The sequence below is a fragment of the Pezoporus wallicus genome, unplaced genomic scaffold (genome assembly GCF_028554395.1).
Source record: "Pezoporus wallicus isolate ANWC-B61680 ecotype Strahan unplaced genomic scaffold, APGP_CSIRO_Pwel_v1 contig_6714, whole genome shotgun sequence".
Classification (NCBI taxonomy): Eukaryota; Metazoa; Chordata; class Aves; order Psittaciformes; family Psittacidae; genus Pezoporus; species Pezoporus wallicus.
Window position 1 is genome coordinate 2,423,359 of NW_026637486.1, and position 23,722 is coordinate 2,447,080.

At 41.3% G+C, this 23,722-nt stretch overlaps 1 protein-coding gene across 18 annotated transcripts in view; it reads left to right on the forward strand.

Annotated features, from left to right (window-relative positions):
- The window catches only part of CCDC88A (coiled-coil domain containing 88A), an 81,250-nt gene that overhangs the window by 47,488 nt on the left and 10,040 nt on the right, over window positions 1–23,722 (forward strand). For 10 of the 18 annotated variants that reach the window (XM_057405806.1, XM_057405808.1, XM_057405792.1 and 7 more), the window contains 14 exons: window positions 310–447; window positions 3,288–4,358; window positions 4,916–5,043; window positions 8,818–8,959; window positions 9,592–9,768; window positions 10,317–10,478; window positions 12,966–13,243; window positions 13,434–13,577; window positions 15,549–15,735; window positions 16,098–16,243; window positions 16,832–16,924; window positions 17,117–17,331; window positions 22,308–22,391; window positions 23,421–23,624. In XM_057405806.1, coding sequence (XP_057261789.1) covers window positions 310–447; window positions 3,288–4,358; window positions 4,916–5,043; window positions 8,818–8,959; window positions 9,592–9,768; window positions 10,317–10,478; window positions 12,966–13,243; window positions 13,434–13,577; window positions 15,549–15,735; window positions 16,098–16,243; window positions 16,832–16,924; window positions 17,117–17,331; window positions 22,308–22,391; window positions 23,421–23,624 — 3,169 coding nt within the window. The remainder of the gene's footprint in view (window positions 1–309; window positions 448–3,287; window positions 4,359–4,915; window positions 5,044–8,817; window positions 8,960–9,591; window positions 9,769–10,316; window positions 10,479–12,965; window positions 13,244–13,433; window positions 13,578–15,548; window positions 15,736–16,097; window positions 16,244–16,831; window positions 16,925–17,116; window positions 17,332–22,307; window positions 22,392–23,420; window positions 23,625–23,722) is intronic. The other 8 variants (XM_057405809.1, XM_057405793.1, XM_057405799.1 and 5 more) reach the window with 3 other exon arrangements.

A 23,722-nucleotide genomic window follows, 5' to 3' on the forward strand; every position in this document is an offset into this window, starting at 1 on the left:
AATCTCACTAAAATGGAATTTTAAGAGGAAGAAAAAGATGCTTGGAGAGGTATCCAGAGCCTAATAAAATCTGATGTTTTTCTTATGCAAAAGTACTTTATAGATACAGACTGAGCCAGGGAAAAGTCTGGCAGAAAGAAATTTACTCCTAGAAGAGATGAATTGTTTCAGATAAAGAATAGAAAATTCCATGTTATTCTTAACTTTAACCTTTTTATTCGTTTTTATAAGAGTACCTCCAGCCCAGCTCAGAGCAGTGCTGTTGTCATGTGTAAGTACGCTGTAAAAAGCTTGTTTCTTTTTCCCTAGCTTGAAGAGCTAGAGAATGAAATTAGCCAAGAGAAACAAAGTCTTCAGAACAGTCAAAATCTGAGTAAGGATTTGATGAAAGAAAAAGCACAGCTTGAAAAGACACTTGAAGCACTTCGAGAAAACTCAGAGCGCCAAGTGAGTAGCAGAATTGAAAGTCTTAATGCTGCATTGCGCTGTACTGTTCTCTTCCTGTGCTTTTTTACAGGCATTCAGGGATTGTCAATGTAGCAGACTTGCCAAAAGGACCTATCTGCAGCAAAATAGCTTGTCTGAGACCTGCAGGCACTGAGAGACATGACTCATTTTTAGCTGAGGCTTGACTGTTAGTTTTAGAACTCTCTTAGTGTTCCGTAATGCTGCTGTGGCTTTCGTGGGCTGTGCATTTGCTGTGGTTGCTTAGAGGGCGTAGCTCAGCCAAAACAGAAAACTGGGAACTTTGGAGGTAAGCCAGGCACCTCTCAATGGAGGAAAACAGGTTCCAGACAGCTGGGCAGTGTTTGAAGTAATGCTGGAGTACTAATGAGAATTACAGCAGCCTGTCCCTCAAAGGGACCAGACCAGTGTAGCAGAGCTGCTCTGTTGCTGACTGTTCCTCCTGTGTCACCCATAGTCTTGTTTGTTTGGGGTAGGATCCCTCATACCCAGCTTCATAATATTCCCTATACTGGAATGTTTTCTAGCTGTGGCTTATAGGTGGATGGCAGAATGTATTTTTGGTCACCAGAAACTGGGTCTTTATAAAAGATTTGAGCTGTATTTGGGAGTTTTCTGGATGTCACTGGTTTTCCTGGGTCTAATGGGTGCTAACACCTTCTCAAGGGCTTTGCAGAGCAATTCAGGGGGCCTGTGGAAGGCAGTCATTAGGACACAAGAGTTACTGAAACTTCTGGAAACCCCATGTTTAGTAATCAAGTCCTTCAGAATCAGAACTGCAGTTACCTTTTATACATTCCACTGGTCCTTCTTGATGAGATCAGCATCTTTTTAAAGTACAGCATTATGAAATACAGAATGTTGTATTTCAAAGATCCTGATAGATTTAAAGGCCCAATTTAATCAGTAAATAAAATTCCAGACATTGGAAAGAAAGGAAAAAAAGCTTGGCATTGAAGCTTTACTTTCAGTTAAAGAGAACAGTAGGGATAACTTTAAAGAAAATAAGCCAGCTTGTCTTGTTTAGAAGTGTTAATTGCTATAAAAGTTGATTTATTCATTGTATTAGAAGTGTACTCCAGGGAGAAAAGAGCTAAGACTTTCTGGAATAAGTCCTAAGTCCCAATTCAGCCATACATAAATTGTTGTAAACGTGTTGGAGTAGGACTGACATTTCAGTGGGACTGTTTCTGCTTAAAACAACATACTTAGGAGCTGTGATGGGTTAGCAGCATCTTTCATGTCTTTTACAAATCCTGTGCTGAAACTTCTGGGAGTCAACTCTACAAGGTTTATTGGATTTCATTATGGATGCATTGATCATGATTTTTTGTTTAGTTTGGATTCTAGAGGCAGAGTTGATGGAAAGGAATTGTTCATGTGCAGTAACATAGAAGAGAAACTGCGTGAAGACCTCAGAGCTGCCTTCCAGTGTCTGAAGGGGGCCTACAAGGATGCTGGAGAGGGACTCTTCATTAGGGATATGTAGTGATAGGACAAGGGGTGATGGGGTTAAACTGAAACAGGAGAAGTTCAGGTCAGAGATAAGCAGAAGCTCTTCCCTGTGAGGGTGCTGAGGCGCTGGCACAGGGTGCCCAGAGAAGCTGTGGCTGCCCCATCCCTGGCAGTGTTCAAGCCCAGGTTGGACACAGGGGCTTGGAACAAGCTGTTGTAGTGGAAGGTGTCCCTGCCCATGGCAGGGGTTGGAACTGGATGATCTCAAGGTCCTTTCCAACCCAACCCATTCTGTGATTGTATGAAAGTTGTGGTTTTAGACACGTGTTTATTAGTTTCTAGTTAATGGCTTCAAAACAGTTTGTCATTGCTGGGATGGAGCCGTAGACCCTGTAATTAATAGTTACATTCAGACTTGAATATGGAAGAATAGTCTATAATTTTCTCAGGCTGTTTCTCAGAGCAACCAGCACTTCTGCTTCTCTCCCAAGCAGTTTATTGTTGAAGCATCCTTTATGCTTTGTTATTAGTGTTTCTTTAAATATAGGTCTAAACAAATTGCTGGATTTTGCTCTCTGTTGTTACATACCCAAATAGTTTCAAGTGATTTGGAGTAACTGGAAGAGTCAAGAAATACTGAAATACTGAAACTGAAGACATAAATTCAGCCTTTATCCTTGTAGTAGATCTGGGAATATGTTGCTTAAGAAAATAATTCAGTTCCAATATGATTTACTTTCTCTGGAAGCTGTTGTGGAACATCATGTCCAAGGGTTCTTTTTAACTCAAAACTTAATGGAACTTTGCTGTGTTTCTTCCCCAAGTGTTACTGGCTGTGATCAGGATGCCCTCGTATCCCACAGTACTTTTTCCAAGTGAAATAAAGGCGCTTTTGTGGCTCTCACACCTCCCTCCACGTCAGGTTTGGTTCAGAACTTGACTGCAGGTTTGTTTTTTGTGGCCACACATCTCTGGGAATTAGAGTTGAAGAGAAATAATCCAAGTCTGGTAAACACCAATGAAACTGAAACGATGCTGAAAAGCAGACTGAGCTTTGTTTTGCTTTGTGCTTGTGTTAGTTTTGGTTTTATGTTACCTACTAATAGCCAAGAGGAAGAGACTTGAAGATTCACTTTGACTTATTTTGTTGTCAAGCCTGCACCTGTGTACATACACAGTGTGTATAAGTTTCAAATAAATATTTTAATTCAAATAAATAGAGTAAAAGGATATTTCTTGTTTTAACCTAAAATGAAAGAGAAAAATGGTGGAATCATTTACTCTTAGTAGCTTTCCATTTATATATGGAAATAATTACTTGTTGGCATATTGCTCACCAGAGTTTACTGTTTTTCTACCCAAATTAGATTAAGCTGTTAGAACAAGAAAATGAACACTTGAATCAAACTGTAGCTTCTCTAAGACAACGCTCCCAAATCAGTGCTGAAGCCAGAATGAAAGAAATTGAAAAGGAAAATAAAATCCTTCACGAGTCCATTAAAGAGACCAGCAGTAAGTTAAATAAGGTTGAATTTGAGAAGAAACAAGTCAGGAAAGAACTGGAGCACTATAAAGAGAAAGGGGAGAGAGCAGAAGAACTGGAGAATGAGCTGCATCGTCTGGAGAAGGAAAATGAGCTATTACAGAAGAAAATCACTACCTTAAAAATCACTTGTGAGAAGATTGAGGCCTTAGAACAAGAAAACTCAGACCTGGAAATGGAAACCAGGAAACTGAAAAAGACTTTGGATAGCCTGAAAAACCTCACTTTTCAGTTAGAATCCTTAGAAAAGGAGAATTCGCAGCTTGATGAGGAAAATCTAGAGTTAAGAAGAACAATTGAATCCTTGAAGTGTACAAGCATTAAAGTGGCACAGTTACAATTAGAAAACAAGGAGCTGGAGAGTGAAAAGGAGCAACTTAAAAAAAGCCTGGAGCTGATGAAAGCCTCATTTAAGAAGACGGAACGCTTGGAAGTCAGCTACCAGGGCCTGGACACAGAAAACCAAAGGCTACAGAAAGCCCTTGAAAACAGCAATAAGAAGATTCAGCAATTAGAAAGTGAATTGCAGGATTTGGAGTCTGAAAATCAGACTCTGCAAAAGAACTTGGAGGAGTTGAAGATCTCCAGTAAGCGCTTAGAGCAGTTGGAAAAGGAGAATAAGTTGTTAGAGCAAGAGACTTCTCAACTGGAAAAGGATAAGAAACAGCTAGAAAAGGAAAATAAGAGGCTTCGCCAACAAGCAGAAATCAAAGACAGTACTTTAGAAGAGAACAATGTCAAGATTAGTAACCTGGAAAGGGAAAATAAATCTCTATTTAAAGAAATAGTTGTATATAAAGAGTCGTGTGTGCGCCTGAAAGAACTAGAAAAAGAAAACAAGGAACTCGTGAAAAGAGCCACCATTGATAAGAAAACCCTTGTCACTTTAAGAGAGGTAAAGAGAAATCAGTTACCTCCTGGCACGACCTGTTTGATATGTGAAGAAATGATACCTGTGTGTTTGAAAAAGATCTTGTGTTTTGTAGTTTCTGTGCTTTAATCTGTATACTGATAGCATCCGTAATGGGTACAGTAAGGAAAGTGTTAGACAATCAGAATTTATGCAATAATAATAATCAAATGGAATAATAGAACCATATTACACTTAATTCTGTAAGGTTGCTTGCAGATTGTCACGGAGCCTTTGTTAAATGAATGTTGTTCAGATGCTTCATGTTAGTATTGGTTCTGGCTGAAACCCTTTCTCTTCACTGTAATGTTCAAAACCAAGTTGGAAAGGGAGCTCCTACAGCAAGGAAGGGAGTGAACACCTAGGGTGAAGTCATACTGTAGCTGCAGTGTGATGTCTGGTCTAGCTGAATGGGAAGGAGAGTTACCATTGAGTTATTCAAGTCATGTAGCCGCAAAAGACTCTCGTCTCGGCCCTTCTAGGATTAAGAGTGCATCGTTTTATTTACATGGTAATTCTGACTGTACCTTTCTCTGTGCAAGGACTTGGTGAATGAGAAATTGAAGACTCAACAAATGAACAATGATTTAGAAAAACTGGCCCACGAACTTGAAAAAATAGGCTTAAACAAGGAGCGCCTCTTGCATGATGAGCAGAGCAGTGATGACAGGTGAGGATGTCAGGGCCTACCTGGAGCAGGCAGAAACGAGGCTCTTTTTTACTCATAAAGTAGTTCTACAGACTGGTTTTGTGCATACTCTTGAGATTTTTTTAAAGCACATTGATAGACCCAAATTGGAACTTGCTGTTCTTTGAAATAATAAGGTAGTTGATGTGCTCTTCCATTCAGCTGTCTCTGAAAGAGAGTTGGCACTTTTTGTCACCAAGAAATTTCTTGAAGTCTGTCAGTACATAGAGCTAATGTGTAATTAAAATGCTTTATGTTCAAGTTAGCAGCAGGAGCAGTGGCAGTAAAAGATAATAGAACCAAAGTGGGCTTTTTCCTTCTTGACTGCTTGACTGCTAGAAAGGGTCTTTACACTTTGTCACGCAGTGGTTACCTTAAACTGTCTCACTCTTTCCTTCCACTGTTTCCTTCTAATTCTTCCTACCAAAAGGAAGCTGCTTTCCCACTCAGACTGGTTGGGAAGTGTCCAGTACTTGAGTGTCTCCAAAACTTCATAGTGGCTCAATCACTCTACCACACCTGCCATTATAAAGCAGCTGCTATCCTGACATCTGTTTCTTCTGCTGTATGTTGTGCTCTGTCTTGTCCTGCAGGGATTTAGGGAAAACTTGTGACAGGAGAAGAGCAGACTAGCATGGGCTTCTAGCCAAGCTTTATTTCGGGATGCTATTCAGTTGTGCTATTGAAGAACAAAAGAAAAGCTGCTGTCATGGTCTGTCATTATAACTGATTGTCATGAGCATTTAGATTGATTTTGGGTCTTCTACATCAAAATATCTGTATCTATATCCCCCCCACCACCCAATCAAAATCAGTTTCTCTTTCTTGCTGCCAGTGCTCTGTAGCTGGGGTGGTGCCAGGATCCTGTATGAAGAATCTGTTACCACCTCTTGTTTTGTGCTTGTGTCTTTCATCCACCTTTATCAACTCACAGACCAGAAGTTCTTCTGTCAAGAAAAGTCCCCAGAACTTGACTAGTGAGATCTCTTCTGATTTAAGCATCACTGTGTCGCACGAATGTACCAGACAAAGAACAATCATTGAGCTGGGTTGAAGCTTAAACTGCTTAGATGAAGAAGTCCAGATAGAGCAAGGTTTTCCTAACCCATATTCTAGATTCCAAGTGGTTGGAGTGAGTGCTCCCATAAAGGGAGAGAATGTTGTTCTGTGAAGGTGCTTTTGTAGATTATACTACATGAAAAAATGTATGAGGCTACATCCCCTTTCCAGACAACAGCATTTGTCCTTTGCTAGTGCTCATACTCCTAAAGATCAGCTGGTGTGGGTTCACTTCTCATAGGTGAGCTGGTTTGTGACATTGGGCCATATAACACTGGTGTTTCCTTGATGTTCTACCAAATGATGTTAACATTTGATCTATAAAGTATAATTTGGAAGAAAATTTGGAGTTGCATGTCTCTGGAATGGGGAGTTTCATCCAGCTTTCATTAAATTACAATCCATAAATGAACTTTCAACATACTTCTGGCACATATCATGACCCGTTTCATTTCTTCCTTTGCTTCCAGGTTATCTGTGTGTGGGAATTACACAAACAAGTTGATTTTCATTCCCTCCACATCCCTGTATTTCTTTTCTAATGGGTATTCCTTTTGCAAGGAGCTCCTGCACCTTTTTTGCTGTGTTATGTATTAAGAGCAGAGCCTGGGGGCAGGCATTGCATGCTGATTGACCTGCACTTGGCAAATGTCTGCTGCTGGCATTAGATCTCCTGTAACGTGGTGCTGCTCAGCTGCACTGCGTAAGAACAGCTCATGCCTTATTCTATGCAGATTGCCTTGCAGCAGGAGATAACGCCTGTCTAGAGGGGTGTTCATGGTGAACTGGTTGTCCAGCACTGACCATGTGAAAGCACCACAAAAGCAGATGGAATATTTGATGGTTCGTGATATTTGGCCATCAGGCTGTTTGGGTGTGATGTGCCTGTTCAGCCTGATCCAAGGTGAGGTATGTGGGAAGCAGATCTTGAAGCTTACCTGGGACACTGTTTAAAGCCTATCTTTGAGCTCAGGTTTGTGGCCACATTGTTTTAGATGTGAAGTGATGTGGGCTATGCTACGGTTTTCAGCTTCTCAAACTTCATGTAGAGTTGGAGGTTGTGAATGGGCAATATTTGTTTTCAAAGTGGAAACATTGGTTGAAGTTTTGCTCTGCCACTCTCCTGCCTTTCCATTATTCTCTACTTCCTCAGTCATCCAAAAGGTACCTGGGTTTATTTCCTTATATCATTACATATGTGAGGCATTAGCGATTATTTCATCACGTTCATTATGGCCAAAATGACTTCTCAGTGTATTTTTGGTCTGCCTCTCTCATGTTGGTGATGGGAATTAAAAATGCATTATTTCTCTCTTTTTACTTGGAGAGAGCTGCTTGTGGTTTCTGTTGGATGTTCTTGGTAGCACCTACTACGTCTGATGAGTTATCTTTGTGTTTTCCATTTTCTCTTCCCCTTCTAATGGCTGTTGTCTTTAAGCAAACAGATTCATGGATGTTGACCCTAAATCTAAAACAGCCAAATCTCAGTGGAGTTAGAAAATTCATCTTTGATTATGAGGTGTTCAAAAGGAAACTGGATATTGGCTCTCTGCTATTAGTCTTTTTCCTTCTTTGTTTTCTATGTAATGTATAACTGAATGTATGCTTCAGCTCAAAAAGATGAAACACTGTCTATTCTACTTGTCATAGACTGCCTACTGTTTCTTAAGTCGATGAGAATTACTTGTCAGACCTTAAAATGCAGGATTCTCATCCTACTACATGATGCTACTGGACAGCTCTCGACTTATTAATCCTCTTACCATTGGTCTTCTGCTCCAGTTCCTGACTAGGTCTAATGCTCTTGTCCATTCAGGAGTCTTTTGCAGTCTATTCCTTTCACTAAGCTGATAGATTCTTCAGCAGTCAAGATTAAAAAGGGGGATATTAGTGGTTTGCTTTATTTAATCCTACTGTGGGGAGAAGTGGGATGTTTTCCAGATTCTGAGCACATGTACAGAGAATGAACTGCTTAAAAGTGATTAATGAGCGTGGCTTTTAGTGTTTTCTAAAAAGGAGATAACTGTTCTAAAGGGATATATTCTAAATCTGACCATTCCTCTCCCAAATATGTAATTAGGGGTTTTTAGGTGCCCTAAAATATTATAAATATAGTAAGAAAAATGGCAGCTTTACACACTGGGAGTGGTAACAGTCTTAAAAATAGCAGCAGCTGGGCTGAGCGAGCAATTTGCACACTCATACATCAACTGAGTATGCACCTGCAGAGTGCTGCGTTCATCTCCTTCCCTGCTCCTCCTCTTTGTGAGCCGGCAGGAAATGGAAATTGATGAAAATCTTGCTCTCCAAGTACTTCACATCCTAATTTAGATCAGGTCCCTGCTGGATTCACTGGAGGGGAGCCAGAAAGAAGAGTGCTGTCATCACACACGTGCTAATGATCCACAGCCAGTGCCCTGCTGCTGTGGCTCAACGGGGCCTTTTGTCCCTCTGATAGGTTTTAAAAGAAAGAAGGATTCAGAAATGGGGTTGACTCTCATGTTCTGGTGTTTTAAACATAGGACTTGCTATCACTCCTGAGGTGTCTTCATGCTTTTGAATAGAGCAACATCCAAGCAGTTTTGCATGTAGCTTTGAGATTACTGTTTCAGAACAGTTTAGAATTGAGATACCTCAAATAATCCTTTAAAATACAGACTTTGTGTGTGTGTGTGTGTGTGTGGTGTCATTGACCAGTAGGTACAAGCTTTTGGAGTCAAAGCTAGAATCCACACTTAAGAAGTCTCTCGAAATAAAAGAAGAGAAAATTGCTGCTCTGGAGGCACGTTTAGAAGAGTCAACAAATCTGAACCAGCAGCTCCGTCAGGAACTTAAAACCGTAAGAGAATGGTGATTTCTTTCAATAAGATTAAATTACTCCCATTTCAGTTATTGTTATTTCCACACTCAACCTTGTGTGAGACAACAAAAGGTGGGCACCGTTCAGGTGATGTAAAGCAAGACAAAGGCGTGACTGCATTTTAAGACTGCAGTGGTGCAGGCCCAGTGTTGAAATCACACGAGAAGCTGCTGAGTGTATTCATTGGTCACAGAATGTGTCAGGTGGATGAATAATCCGAGGCTGATTTGATTTGGGATGTCAGAAGTAGTAATTTTCAATTACGTGTTCTGATCTGAACATGCCATGAGCAGCCCAAGTGGGCTGGTTCAAAACTGAAATGCAGTCTTGTTTGTTGTAGGACTTTATAGTAAGTGGGGGGATACAGCTGAAAGCACCGAAATAAAATAGAAAATAGAGGTCTTTTTCCTTCAGAAACTCATTAGGGTTAAGCTATCCATATCCATAAATATCTTGTACGTCATCTCCCCAGTCACATACAAAGAGCAGATCTACCAACACAGTGATGTAGCACTTTCTGTTCTTTGAAAGACGGTATGCTCATGTAGTCAGTTAGGATGTAGAAAATGGAAAAGGCTGAACCTAATGTAAGTTGTCCTAAATCATTTCAGGTGAAAAAGAACTATGAAGCTCTCAAGCAAAGACAAGAAGAGGAAAGGATGGTTCAGAGTTCTCCTCCGAGAAGTGGGGAAGAAAATCAGTCTGTCAATAAGTGGGAGAAGGAAAACCAGGAAACGACTAGAGAGTTATTGAAAGTTAAAGATAGATTAATTGAAGTGGAGAGGAATGTAAGATGTGTTTTAAATACTACTCTGGTTTAGGTATTTATTGTGAGCTGTTCCAGTAATATAAATGAGAGGATTTTTAAGGAAATATGCAATTTATCACCTACTTTATGATCCAAGCAGAATCTGAATTAAATATAGTTTGTGAAGCAGCTGGATTCTGCTGGATTCTGTTCTGGATTCTGCTGTAAAGCACTTGAGCAGTGTATAGAAGCAAATGTGGAAACCTGAATTTGCCCTTTTGAATCCACAAGTATCTCTAAATCCCTCTTATATGATCTTTGTTTAAATGAGTCATGGAGATTTCTCTACTGTTTCTCCATAGGTACAATATTTGTTACCTATTTTTTCAGTCTTAACCTGTAGTGATAATATTGCTGTGTTACTTGGTTCTACAGGATGATTTACACACTGGAACAGAACTGTAAATCTCTGTGAAGTCATGCTGCTTTGTTTGTTTAGAAGAAACAAACTCTAGTTTAAGTGTTACCTTTGGTTCAGTAAACAGCTTTGAACTCTCATTTTCATTATATTTCCTTTAATGTTCTAAGAATGCCACACTGCAGGCAGAGAAGCAAGCACTCAAGACACAATTAAAGCAGCTTGAGACACAGAACAGCAATCTGCAGGCTCAGATTCTTGCACTTCAGAGGCAGACTGTTTCTCTACAGGAGCAAAATACAACTCTACAAACTCAGAATGCCAAACTGCAGGTAATATTTTCCTGGTCTGCTTTCAAAACTAAAATGAATGCAGAGGGTTTTTTTCACATAAAAGCATTTAAAGCTAATGGCAATAAAGGATTTAAAGGGGAGATTTTGCTTCTGGTACCGACATGGAAAAGAAAATGATGTGCAAATAATCTGCACTACAAGCAGTCAATATTTTGTTTGCTGATGAATAACAACATCTCTAGAAGTCGGTTTTAATCCTTCATGTTTGTCCAATTTAAACTCCTAACTTTATCCTTGGAGTGGAGAAAATTCTCTTATCCAGTCTTCTAAGATATTTTTCTGTTTTATTTCTTCTGTACTTCTGAACTAGGTCAGGGTAATAAGGTGTCCAAAGAGACACATAAAAACTATGTAAGTATGTGAAGATTGAGTTCAGATAATTCAGAGGCAAAGAAATGATGAGTGACCATGGGCATTACAAAAGTGATTGCCCACAGTCTTGTAGCTCTTAGAGCCAAAATTCAGCTGTCATTCCTCATATTTTCAGAGGGTTATTAGATACATAGCTTGTTTTCCTCTCATAAATGAAATATTCTTGTTAATGGATGTAATGCTTTTTTGGAGCTCTGAGAATTAAAACTACTTAGAGAGGGAATTCGAAGTCCACAAATCAGCAGAGATAGTAAACAGTGTCAGGAATGATGGAGGATGGATGGAAGTCCAAGAGTGAAGGAGTCTTTAAATGAGTAAACAGTAATGAGTAATGCAGTTTGTGGACGTCTCCAGTTATCCTCCTGCCTGTTTCTGGAGAGCAGGATGTGGTTGTACCACAGATGCACTTTCCATCTACCACACTGAAATCTGGTTAGTGCACTCCCTTTTGTGGCTGGCAAGGCCAGGAATGGAACAGGACAGTGGTGCACGCACTGTGTCTTGTCTAGTCATTAAAAACTAGTGGATGTGGGCATGGAAATGCACCATTTTAATCAGATGAGGACGTATCTCTGGGATTCAGAATTCTTTGAGGGTTTTGTAATACCATTTGTCAAAAGAAATACCTACATGGCTCCCTTTTGTCATGAATTGCACACCAGCACGGGCCTTTCCTATTGCATAAACCTGGAGAATGAATTAACTGCAGGTATGGAAAGTGTTAAGGCAGTGAGTTGGGAGAAGGAAGCATTTTTTGCCTTTATTTTAAATCAAGTATTTTTGTGGTGAGCTTCACCAAGCAATGTAATTTCTGTTGCTGGGAGTGACTGGGTGATGTACACCCAACAGACAGAGAAAGGGAGTTCTTTTCTTCCTCAAATTCAGCTATTTTTGCTCATAGCTTCAGGCATGTTGCAAGACAACTGTCCATGAACTCTGACTCAAAAAGAAAGGTGAAATATGTTCATGAAAATAAAGTGATTTAACTATTAGCTAAATCTGAAGTGCAGACTAAGCTGCTCTACGTGGACTGTGTCAGAACTGTCCTTAGGCAACTGTAATTCTACTGTTCCTTCCAGTTCCTGTAAGGAGCATAGAAGAGGAAAGATGTCTTAAAGGACAACTGGGAATTCTGAGCTACATCAAGCTCGGGCTTCAGTCTGGGAAGTTTCACAGCATACACATGCCATCAGACATTACTTCATTTCCAGTGAAAGGTTCAGCTTTCTCATCTGTAACAAAGAATGCCGCAGTTCCAACAGAAAGGCATTTGTTCCTTAGTAACAGCGTGCACTGGAGTGATAGATTTGGGGTTTTTTCCCTTAATAGATACCCTGAGGGCATTAGAAGCCTCAGTAGTTTGTTTTTTTCATCTCTTGAATAGGAAAGAGAAGGAATCTAGCCTGACACAGGTCAGATGACAAGCATGTTAAGTATCAGCCATTCTTTTAAGATCTCCTATGATTAGTTTAGGTCAAGCTATCCAGAGGCACAGAAAGCTGTTGTTATTGTTTTGGGGTTTTTTTGTCTATCAGCTGTTGAAGGCTTTAATGTGTTAATAGACATTAATGCTCTTCTGACATAATCAGTGGAGAAACTGTACACCAGCTCTCACAACATGTACATGGTGACCAAGTGACACTACTGCTGTTGGGAGAGAACCGGGAAAGGCAGTTCCTCAGTAAAACAGAATACAGGTGGTTCATTCCAGGTGCTGTTGTTTCATTTCCCTTACTCTCTATTAAATGAATGCTACTGTTTGAAGTCTCATTGTAAAGAATATGTGAGTACAATAAGAATTTTGTGGGAACAATAGAGATTCTGTACAATAAAGACTAAAAAACCCCAAACTATGCCAATATGAAAGTTCATTTTATTTTAGTCATGTCAGGAAAATGTGTGTCTCATCTAGACAGCACTTGAACAGATATTTGAAGGTAAATAATGATTTGGTATCGTCCCCACCATGTCAGTAACTAGAAGGTTGCTAAGATGCTAAGGATTAAACTCAAGAAATCTCTCAGTGGGAGGAGATAAAGATAATCCAGACCGTGGAATTCACTTGCAACTCTTGTCAAATGTCTCTGACTGCAGGTTGAAAATTCCACCCTTAACTCTCAAAGCACATCTCTTATGAACCAGAATGCACAGCTGCTCATCCAGCAGTCTGCTTTAGAAACTGAGACCGAATGTGTGCTCAAGGAGCGCGAGGATCTCAAGTCGCTCTATGATTCACTTCTCAAAGACCATGAGAAACTGGAGCAGCTGCACGAGCGCCAGGCTTCCGAGTACGAATCTCTGATTGCCAAGCATGGGAGTCTGAAATCTGCACACAAAAACCTGGAGGTGGAGCATAAGGACTTGGAAGATAGGTAAATGCTAATGGGCATAAGTGAAATGAGGGTCTGCAACTCCGGAGGAAAAGCCACTGTATAACTACTATGAATAAAAGTAGTACTAAATGCAACATTAAGATCTTTAAACTTTGAAACTTTTCTCCAAAATTCCATATTTTCTTGTCATTCCGCAAAAAAGTAACTTAAATATTGTTTTTGCTTGCAGGTACAACCAGTTGCTGAAACAGAAGGTGCAGCTGGAAGAGCTAGAGAAGGTACTCAAGGTAGAACAGGAGAAGATGCTGCAGCAAAACGAAAAGCATGAAACTGTAGCAGCAGAGTATAAAAAACTCCGTGATGAAAATGAAAGGTAAAGCAGAAGTCACATATGGAGTGGTGCATATGGAATATATTACACATAAAATAATACACATATTCACATACAGAATATGTGTATTGGCAGAGCTCTGAGCACTTGCTAGTACATTCGAAGTGTTGCATCCTCTCACATTTCTTAATACCTGATGCTGCAATTGAGGACATTTACAATTCACAGCTTACAGCAGCTCCTCTTGTTGGTCTGTGATACAGTCTTTTTAGAAAGACTGAATAGGAAGAAACCAAACTCAAGCCCACAAAATGCAATTATTATATCCCAAGGATACTTAGTTAGAATCATGGAATCATAGAATAGTTTGGTTTGGAAAGGACCTTAAGATCATCCAGTCCCAACCCCCCTGCCATGGGCAGGGACACCTCACACTAAACCATCTCACCCAAAGCTTGTCCAACCTGGTCTTGAGCACCGCCAGGGATGGAGCATTCACAACCTCCCTGGGCAACCCATTCCAGTGCCTCACCACCCTCACAGGAAAGAATTTTCTCCTTATATCCAATCTAAACTTCCCCTGTTTCAGTTCTAACCCATTACCCCTTGTCCTATCACTACAGTCCCTAATGAAGAGTCCCTCTCCAGCATCCCTATAGCCTGCTTCAGATACTGGAAGCTGCTCTGAGGTCTCCATGCAGCCTTGCACATACTGTCTTCAGGAATGGCAGGCCAAGCATGATGCAGCATGGTTGTGAGCTGTAGAGGGAGCAAACCACTCCGCAGGAGTTGCTTAAGGGACAAGATGATTGAGGTTAATACCAATAGGAGTAGAAGCACAGTGGGTGGTGAAGCCCTGCTTGACCCCTGCAACTGAGATACGGCTTGCCATAAGTACTTAGGTTTAACAGCATGATACTTCCCCCTCAAGCAGAGGCATTAAGGTTTGTTCATCTGGCAAAGAGGCTCACAATTAAATGCCTCCTACCTTTGGTGTTGTATGAGGAGGATTAGTAGGGGCTGGAGGTGGTTTTTAGAAAGGGACATGGCCAGGCCCAGCAGGGACAGAGGGAGCCCAGAACCAATGTATGAACATAGAATCATAGAATAGTTAGGGTTGGAAAGGACCTTAAGATCATCCAGTTCCAACCCCCCTGCCATGGGCAGGGACAACTCATCCAACCTGGCCCTGAACACCCCAGGGATGGAGCATTCACAGCTTCCCTGGGCAACCCATTCCAGTGCCTCACCACCCTAACAGGAAAGAACTTCCTCCTTAGATCCAATCTAAACTTCCCCGTTACCCCTTGTCCTGTCACTACAGTCCCTAATGAAGAGTTCCTCCCCAGCATCCCTATAGCCCCCTTCAGACACAGGAAGCTGCTCTGAGGTCTCCACGCAGCTTCTCCAGGCTGAACAGCCCCAACCTTCTCAGCCCATCTTCATATGGGAGGTGCTCCAGCCCCTGATCATCCTTGTGGCCTCCTCTGGACTTGTTCCAGCAGTTCCATGTCCTTTTTATGTTGAGGACACCAGAATTGCACGCAATGCTCCACGTGAGGTCTCACAAGAGCAGAGTAAAGGGGCAGGATCACCTCCTTTGACCTGCTGGTCACGCTCCTTTGGATGCAGCCCAGGAGACAGTTGGCATCATTGCCAGAGTTTGGATTGTTCCTGTTAATCACTGGTTTGTGTTGGGAAGAAATTTTCACTCGTTTGTAGGATTCCTGTATTTTGAAAAGTGGGATCTTAAAAGCAGTTGTGATGTCTGCATTTAGGAATCCTGCTTTATTTTTAACCATACAGAGAACATACAGAGTGGTTGGCTTAAATCAGAATGCATACCTAGGAAAGTTAGACTGAGATGACTTGCCTCCAGTGTGTGAAAGCAACAAACAGTTATATGGGTTCTACGGAGTAGCAGAGAGCTACTCCATAGAGAAGTGTCATTACCCACATGAGTACGCTTCCTTCTATCTGCATATATTCCTTTATGATGTCTTTTAATTCCAGGCTTACTCACACCTACAGTCAGCTCTTGAGAGACAACGAAGTTCTCCAAACAGACCATAAGAATTTGAAAACGCTATTGAACAATTCCAAACTAGAACAAACACGATTAGAAGCTGAGTTTTCCAAACTCAAGGAACAGTACCAGCAACTGGATATTACGTCGACAAAGCTAAATAATCAGTGTGAGGTATGTGGGAATTATGCTATTTATCATGACTGGTATCACTGTAATATTCATAGAAATGTATTTTTAGATTCATAAAACCTTATGAAGTGCTTGAGAATTAATCACTGGGTTTATAGATAATGAAGTGGGTCTGAAGACATGAATTTGCCTCTTGTGCAGGCAATACAAAAACTGGGGCTCGTGTTAGGTAAACTGATTTAAGTTATTTAAAGCCTCAAAGAGGGTTTTATCAATTGAGTCATGGTATAGTTTTCTGTTTGATTTGAGTCCCTTCATACACCTCAGTTTTCTTGATAATCTCATTCTCTGTGTGTAAATATGCTCACATATATATGCATGTACCATTTCATGTATTTTAACAGCTGCTTAGCCAGCTTAAAGGAAATCTGGAGGAGGAAAACAGACATCTACTAGATCAAATTCAGACATTAATGCTACAGAATAGAACATTACTTGAGCAGAATATGGAAAGCAAGGATCTCTTCCATGTAGAGCAAAGGCAGTACATGTGAGTCTTTAAAACAATGAAATTATTGTCTTTAGGGCAGTTACCGTAATACTTCTTTAAAGCTTCTGTTTCATATAGAAATCAGCATTCTGAAATGTGCTACTTCTGAAATGTTTCTCTTTTTAAAAGACAAATGTAAATTATATATGAAAAGCAGATAAACTGCAAGCACACTTCTGGTTCTGAAGGCTCAGTGCAACTGTGTTCACTGCTGATGATGCAGATGAGGACTAAATATGTTACGTATTCCTCATTGTGCTGCAGGCGAAGTTTCTGGGCTCATTTGAATTTGAGGGAGAAAGTGCCTGACTAAATAATTCTTTTAGAGCACTTTATTATTCTTCAAAAAGGGGGAAAGTTCTGTTGTGTAATAAAAGCAGATGGGTTTTTTTTCAAGTTTATATCATAACATTAAACGTAAGACTGTGGTTTGCTGTATCTTTCCTGAGTTTTCAGTCAGAAACATGTCTTACACAAGAATTCCTCGTAAGTGACACCTTTGAGAGAGCAGCTATCTAAAGAAACGTGCTACTCACCTGTTACACATGCATTTTTGAGGCATGCATTATCATTGGTTTCTGTTAACAGCGACAAGCTGAATGAATTACGGCGACAGAAGGAGAAATTGGAGGAGAAGATAATGGATCAGTATAAATTCTATGAGCCATCTCCACCAAGAAGGTACTGATGAGCATGATCTAAGCACAGGTCTAAGCCATGGCATGCCTGTTCTGCTCCAGCTGAAAATCAAGATCTCTTTAAACTTCAGGGGAGCAGAATCATGTCTGCGTTAATGCTTACAAAGCAGGAAGAGTCTGGAGGTATGAGTGATGTATCAGTAATGCCATCGATGTGCTGTGTCATTGGTAACAGAAGGGGCAACTGGATCACTCTGAAAATGAGGAAGCTGATAAAGTCCAAGAAGGATGTTAACAGAGAGCGCCTCAAGTCCATGACTCTTACACCCACCCGCTCGGAGTCCAGTGAGGGCTTCCTGCAGCTGCCCCACCAGGACAGTCAGGATAGCTCCTCTGTGGGCTCCAACTCTCTGGAAGATGGGCAGACCTTGGGCACCAAAAAGAGTAGCAGTGAGTACTGCAAACCATTTGTTTTTCTATTAATAATCCTTGGCTAAATGTGTTTCTGATGTGATTAAAAGTTAAGAGGTGCTGGAAAAGGCTCTGTGTTTTGGAGGATTTAAGTCTTTAGGAGTGAAGCCTGAATTCATTTATTAATGACAGGTTTATACCAACTTCTTGTAAACTCCTTGAGTGTTTGGGCAGGAACTAGTTCTTTGCATATCTTCAGCTCTAAATACTAAAATGCATTTACAGTGCTGGGATAAGCTGAAGCAGGCTCTGTTCCTGGGTCAGGTGAGCAGAATCCTGGGTAGAATGTCTGATGCCACCACTAGAACCCTTTTCTGTTTGTCCCTCTTGTCCCAGCATGAACCTTTCCCCTTGCCTTGGAAGTGCTTTCCAAGCTGTGGCTGTGCTACCCTCCTTTAGCTGCCAAATAGATCTGTCTGGAGGTGTTTGTCCAGCATCTCACAAAGCCAGTGATGAAGAACTTTTATACTGTTTGAATAGGCAATAGGAAGAGGCAATTTATAGACATAACCTGTTAAGAAGCCTAAAGGCTGGAGTTAAGGGCTGAGGGAGACTGAGGAGGGTTACAGAGGGGGGGATAGATCCAGTATGCCAGACACAATTTGCTCTCCTTTCAAGAGCCCAACAGCTGTCACGTTAGGATGCCCGTTGTAAAAGGCCACATTCTGTGCAGTGTGTCCATTTATTATCTATATTTGTTGTAATCCACTCGTGGCATGAATCATGAACTGCCCAGTTTCTCCCAACTTGAGCGATAATACTGCAGCCCCCTTATCAGGTTGCAGTGATTCCCTTTAATAGTTACGCACCAAAAGCATTTTGGCTGTGCATGTAAAAGCATCAGGCTGCGTGTGTGTTAACAGTCACTTTTGCAATGCTTTTATAAATGTGACGTCTTGGGTTTCAGAAGGCAGCAGATTGGTATCCTGGCTTCTGTGCCAGCTCTGAATTTGCTGTGTTAGAAATGATTGGTGCCATGATGATGCATTTTTTCTTCTGTACTTCTTGCAGAAGCTTAGTCAAAGCTAAAACCCACTATGTCAGGGGAGCTAAAAATCCAATTTGTGAGTACCTTTTAATAACTGAAGACAATAGTAAGTTTGAGGTTACATTTTACCACTTTCTTGCTAACTTGGCTCTTTTCAGTGAGGGTCTGTTAAGGTTCCAAACAGGTACTTTTGAACTGAAATGAGTAACTGTTGCTTTTACATCTCAACTGAAGTCTTGTGGAACTCGGGAGCGGCTGAAGCTACAGTGGATGTGTTTGCAAGTGTGTTAGTTCGAATCCAGAGTGTGCATGCTTTGGTTCAGACCATCCACATCCGTGTCAGTGATTTCATGTTCTGGAAGGGCTCTTGTGTGTGACAGTTTTCTCTGCATGATACTTGGGACCTTGTAGTGTGCAGTTACCTCCTGGTGGAGCCACGGTTGAAGTTACCATGGCTGATCCTCAGAGAGGTTTGAAGTTCTTCAGACCTCATTAATTTCTGCTCCATGGACTTTGTTCATGTTCCCCTTCATCCCAGTGTATTTATCCATACACTGGAAGGGCTGATCTAGTCCCAGATCCTAACCTCCCTCCATTACACATCACCATGGAAACCAGTTTTTGATAGAATTTGGAGGACTGATGTGCCAATTCAGTGCTGACAGTTTGCATCTCACGAAGCAGGGGAGTATCTTGGTGTGAGGTACCAGTAACGGTGCACATTTTGCACTCTGTTTCTCCTGCTTTAAGAACAACTGTAAATCCCAAATACCAGCACACTGTGGCTTTCTTTTCTCTAAGAAGTGGCTTGGCAGTAGCAGCTTCCACTGAAAGAAGCTACAAGAAAGAGAAAACCTCTTAAGATGCTGCCTGTCCACGCATGTGCTCAGGTGTTGTAGCTTTCCACACTGGTTGAAGGTAGTTTTGGGTATGGGAAGAGACAGGTTCTATTGCAGCCTGATCCCCTGTGTCTGGGAATGGAGGTGGTTCCAAGGGAAGCAGCTAACATTCCCCATGTGGCAGTCACTGGCACACATCATGGTGTTCTCCAAAGCCAGAGGACAGAGTAGCTGACGTGAAGCGAGCTGTGTAGGTTTCCTACCTCATATCCCCTGTCACAGAAAGCAGGAGGAGATCCTGACTCCAAACTGAACTATGCTGCTACTAGCACTGCTGGTAGATGGGTTCTCTGGGTGAGATCTGTGGATTTTCTGCTTTGGAAGCTGGTGATGGAGGCTGCTTTCCTGCTGCAGGACACTTTCTGATGCAGGTGTTTTTCAAGAGACCTTGAAACACTCATCTTACAGAGACAGGTGATCTAGGAGCAGCAATCAGGTTACCCTGTTCTGCAGAGACCACAGGCCCTGAGGTCTCAGAGTGCTCAAAGTCCTTTTGGGTCTTGAGGTGCTCTGGAAAGGAGGGGAGGACACATCGTGTCATAGTGGTAGTATGACTATGCTGCACAGAAGTAGTATATTGGGCTCCATTTTGTGCTACCAAAGCATTCAGAAGATGCCTGCCTAGCATTTCCTTGTGGCAGGAACAAAGTGATTGGAGGATTTGAATACCGTCCATACAGAATTCCCCAAGAGTATTTCTGGCAACGGGTAGGAAGATTGCAAAGCAGGAGGTTTCCTGATCAGTGGAGGAATTCCGCAGTACTCATCAGTCATTCTGAGCTCAGGAAGCAAGAACATGTTCATAGAATGCTGAAAAGAGAAAGAAAAGCTGAGGAACTGGGGGTTTTTGAGTAGCTGCTGACTATGACAGATGCAGTCTTTCTGCCTTCCTGGCTTTAAAGCCTGGTGGAATAAAGGTGTAAAGAGCTCAAGTTGCCTAGGGTAGACTGTGCTGCCTGTTTGCTCCTGCTGTAGCTTGGCCAGTCCAGTGGTTCTGTGCAGGATGCTTCTTCAGTTGTATTCTATGCAGAATTCCCTTAGGTAACTGCTCCGCTCCAGGAGGTTGCATTTTGCCAAGGGGCAGGTTTTGATGGATGATTTCCAGGACAGCCATAGTTGCAGTGGAGTTTTCTCTTTGGTGCAGTTGCTCAGAGCCATAAATCAACCCTCTGGGAGGTTTCTGTGTTAATGAACCAGAACCGCAGGTGACTTCAGCGAGTCTTGAACATCCTCTGTGTGCTTTTTAGTAAGGTTTGGGTGGTCGTTTTTAATGAAGAGGGATCAGATATCTATAAAGCATTATAGAGTGATGGGGGGGGGGGTGTCTGTAAAGGGTTAGAAGGCACAAAGAATCATGTTTCACCATGATGGCATAAAGTAGAGCAGGGTTGCCTCTTTGGTTTGATGGGATTAATGCTAAACCTCATTATTTACCTGTTAAAAGCCTAGTCTGATGCTGTGCCTCATGCTCCTTTGGCAGGGTTCTATATACTGTTAGATACCCGACACACATCTCCTTTGTGGGAGGTTCAGCAGTGCCTCTGCTGTTTATGAACCAGGCAGCATCCATGTTTGTGTTGGTTTTGGCTTATTTCCTCAGGGTCTACAAGAGCAGGAAAGCTTTATTGGTCTCATAAAACCCAAACCAAAATAACTGCTTATTTTGGAGTACATAGAACTATATGTACATGATAAAATATATTTGTATAGATTATATATACCCAAATACTGTATACTTCTGTAGTGGATAATTCACTAAGTGCAAACACAGAATAATAGGGACATTGGAACTATGGATCCCTCTCCAGTATAGATGGAGAGGGAGATGTCCTTCTCTTTCAGGGTAGTTCGTGTGCACTTAACACACGCATATGTACATATATAATGCTCTAAAAACCAAACTGCTACATAACAAACTGCTGGTAATGCAGAAACCCAGTGTAAATGACAAAGTATGTGTCCCAAGAGTGACTTGAGGGAGATGAAGTGAGCAGATCTTGGGCTGATAGACTGGGCTTTCAGACCTGCGTAAAGGATGCTGGTCGGTAATTCCATGATGGATTTCCTTATGGATCTTTCCATGCCAGTCATTTGCATGTGGCTCCTGTGTGCTTGGCAGCTGGCTGACACCTCTATCTGGTGATTGAAAAAGCAAGTGTTACTAGTGCAGAAGAGCTGAATCTAAGCACTAGATTCACTTGGACTTCCCCCTCCTCTATCTTGCAATACTATTTGTAATTTTAACTCTCTTTTCTGGTATTTTATATATATTGAATAGATCCCAGTTTTCTCTTAGCCCTCCCAAAATGTTACAGCAACACTCACATTTGGATTTAATTCTTCTATTTTTCTCTAAATCTCCTATTTCAGCTAAAAGATTTGGTCAATCCCATTCCAGCCCATAAACCTTGACTTTCCTTTTCCTGTTAGAGATTTGAAGTGGATTACTACAATCACTGCACACAAGCAGTAGATTGAACATCAGGTCTGTGTCATATTCCAACAAGACAGTAGATAACCAAAGTCATCAGTTAGCACACAGTGTAGCACATGAAGCCTGATAATGGATTGGGTCCTTTTAGAGATGCAGGGCAAGGCATTACAGAAGTGCTTAATCTCAAACAGTAATGGTGTGGACAGATTTTAAAGCAGAATTTGGACTTAGTTGCTTTCATTTTAAGCTTTTTTTGCTTCACATTTTCTTTATGTTCAAGAAATGTTATTTTTCACAGGAAAAGCTAGATAATCCTTAATTTCTGTAAGTCTGCAAAGTTACCTTTATGTTTTCCAAGAGCTTGGCACTTAACTTTCAAACTGTATTACATCTTCACCATTATCCTCAGTGCATTTCTGAGGTTGTTAAGGTTTTCCTAGTGTAGCTTTCACGTTTCAGTGTAGCTTTCATGTGTCATTGTCACGCAGAAGCATGAGAACGATAGCGTGTAGCGTAGCTTAAACTCAGACATTCATTTCTGTCCTTAGTTTCAACATTTAACTTCCATCTGTTCTTCTCCCCTTTTTTCTTTCATTTCCCTGTTTCCGTTTTTCCTCATGCTATGACATTAAAGTGGTTGCACTGAAAAGACTGCCCTTTTTGAGGAACAGACCGAAGGAAAAAGACAAAATGAAGGCCTTCTACCGTCGCTCCATGTGTAAGACTTTCTGACAGTTCAGCTTCTTCTCAATGGCTACACTGGCTTCCATTACTAATTTTTCACTAACCTCTCCCTGGACTGCGCTGTATTTTACCTCCTCTTTTGCAATGTGCAAGTCCTGCTACAATACAAGGAGCTGGAGCTTTTCCCTTTTTTTTTAAACCTTGGCACTGAATACTTTATATATGTGAACACACACACCCCCCCCCATACTATACCCACACTATACACACACATGCACATACATATATATATTCAGTGCATTGTGACTGCATATATTTGTATACATAGTTGTCTATATACGCATGTCTCTATGTGTATATAAGCTGACAGTGCACTGTGTTAAACTAAGTAGCTGCAAATCACACATTTCATAAGCCTTTTGTTAAGCAATCACTGTAATCTTTTGCTTAAAGAAAGGGTAGAAGATAGTGCGAGGCTCTGTGGTGGTCTGTCACTCTTCAACCATCCATCAGTTGTTGTTGTTGCCAAAGTGTTTGTATTGAGTGGATTTATTTGGGTTCCCAATGAGGGGTGGACAATTTTCCCTAGTTATAGTGCAGCGAAGGGGAATATCATCAGATGTCATCTTTTCCAGACCCTTTTATTTGTTGTGATGTGAAATCCAGTATCCCTGCAGTAACCTGCACTGTACAAGGATCCCGTATCACTGTTGACATCATGTTGTATTACACCTTTGCCCATTTTATCCTTCTCCATTCCATTTTCTCATTGCAAACAGTGAATCAAAGCTTCTAACACGCATACTGCAGCGCAAGCATGGCAATTATATGTAATAAAAGCAGTTTTAAGACCCATACTGAGCTGAAAGGAGTCGCTTGCCTTACCTCACTCCCCACTCATTGAGCTGATTGCATGTCATAACACGGATGATCTTGTGCTTGTATCTTCCAGTATTCAATGTGCTTTAATGCTTAGAAAACTGTCCAGCGTTTTGCAGTACAAAATAAGACCAGAAGCGAATACATTGACCACGCTGATCATTTGCTTTCATTTGCATCCCAGCCATGAATGACCTGGTGCAGTCCATGGTCCTAGCAGGAGGACAATGGACAGGTAGTTCTGAGCATCTGGAGGGTCCTGATGATATATCTGCGGGTAAAAGGAGGAAGGAGTTGGGAGCTATGGCCTTCTCTACTACAGCTATCAACTTTGCAGCTGTCAACTCTTCTGCAGGCTTCAGATCCAAGCAGTTGCTAAATAATAAAGGTATAGGTAGAAGCTTTTTGCACCGTGACGTGACTGTGTGTAACAGCAATTTCGTGTCCATACTGGGTTTACTTCTATTTTAAGTTATTCCACAGAAA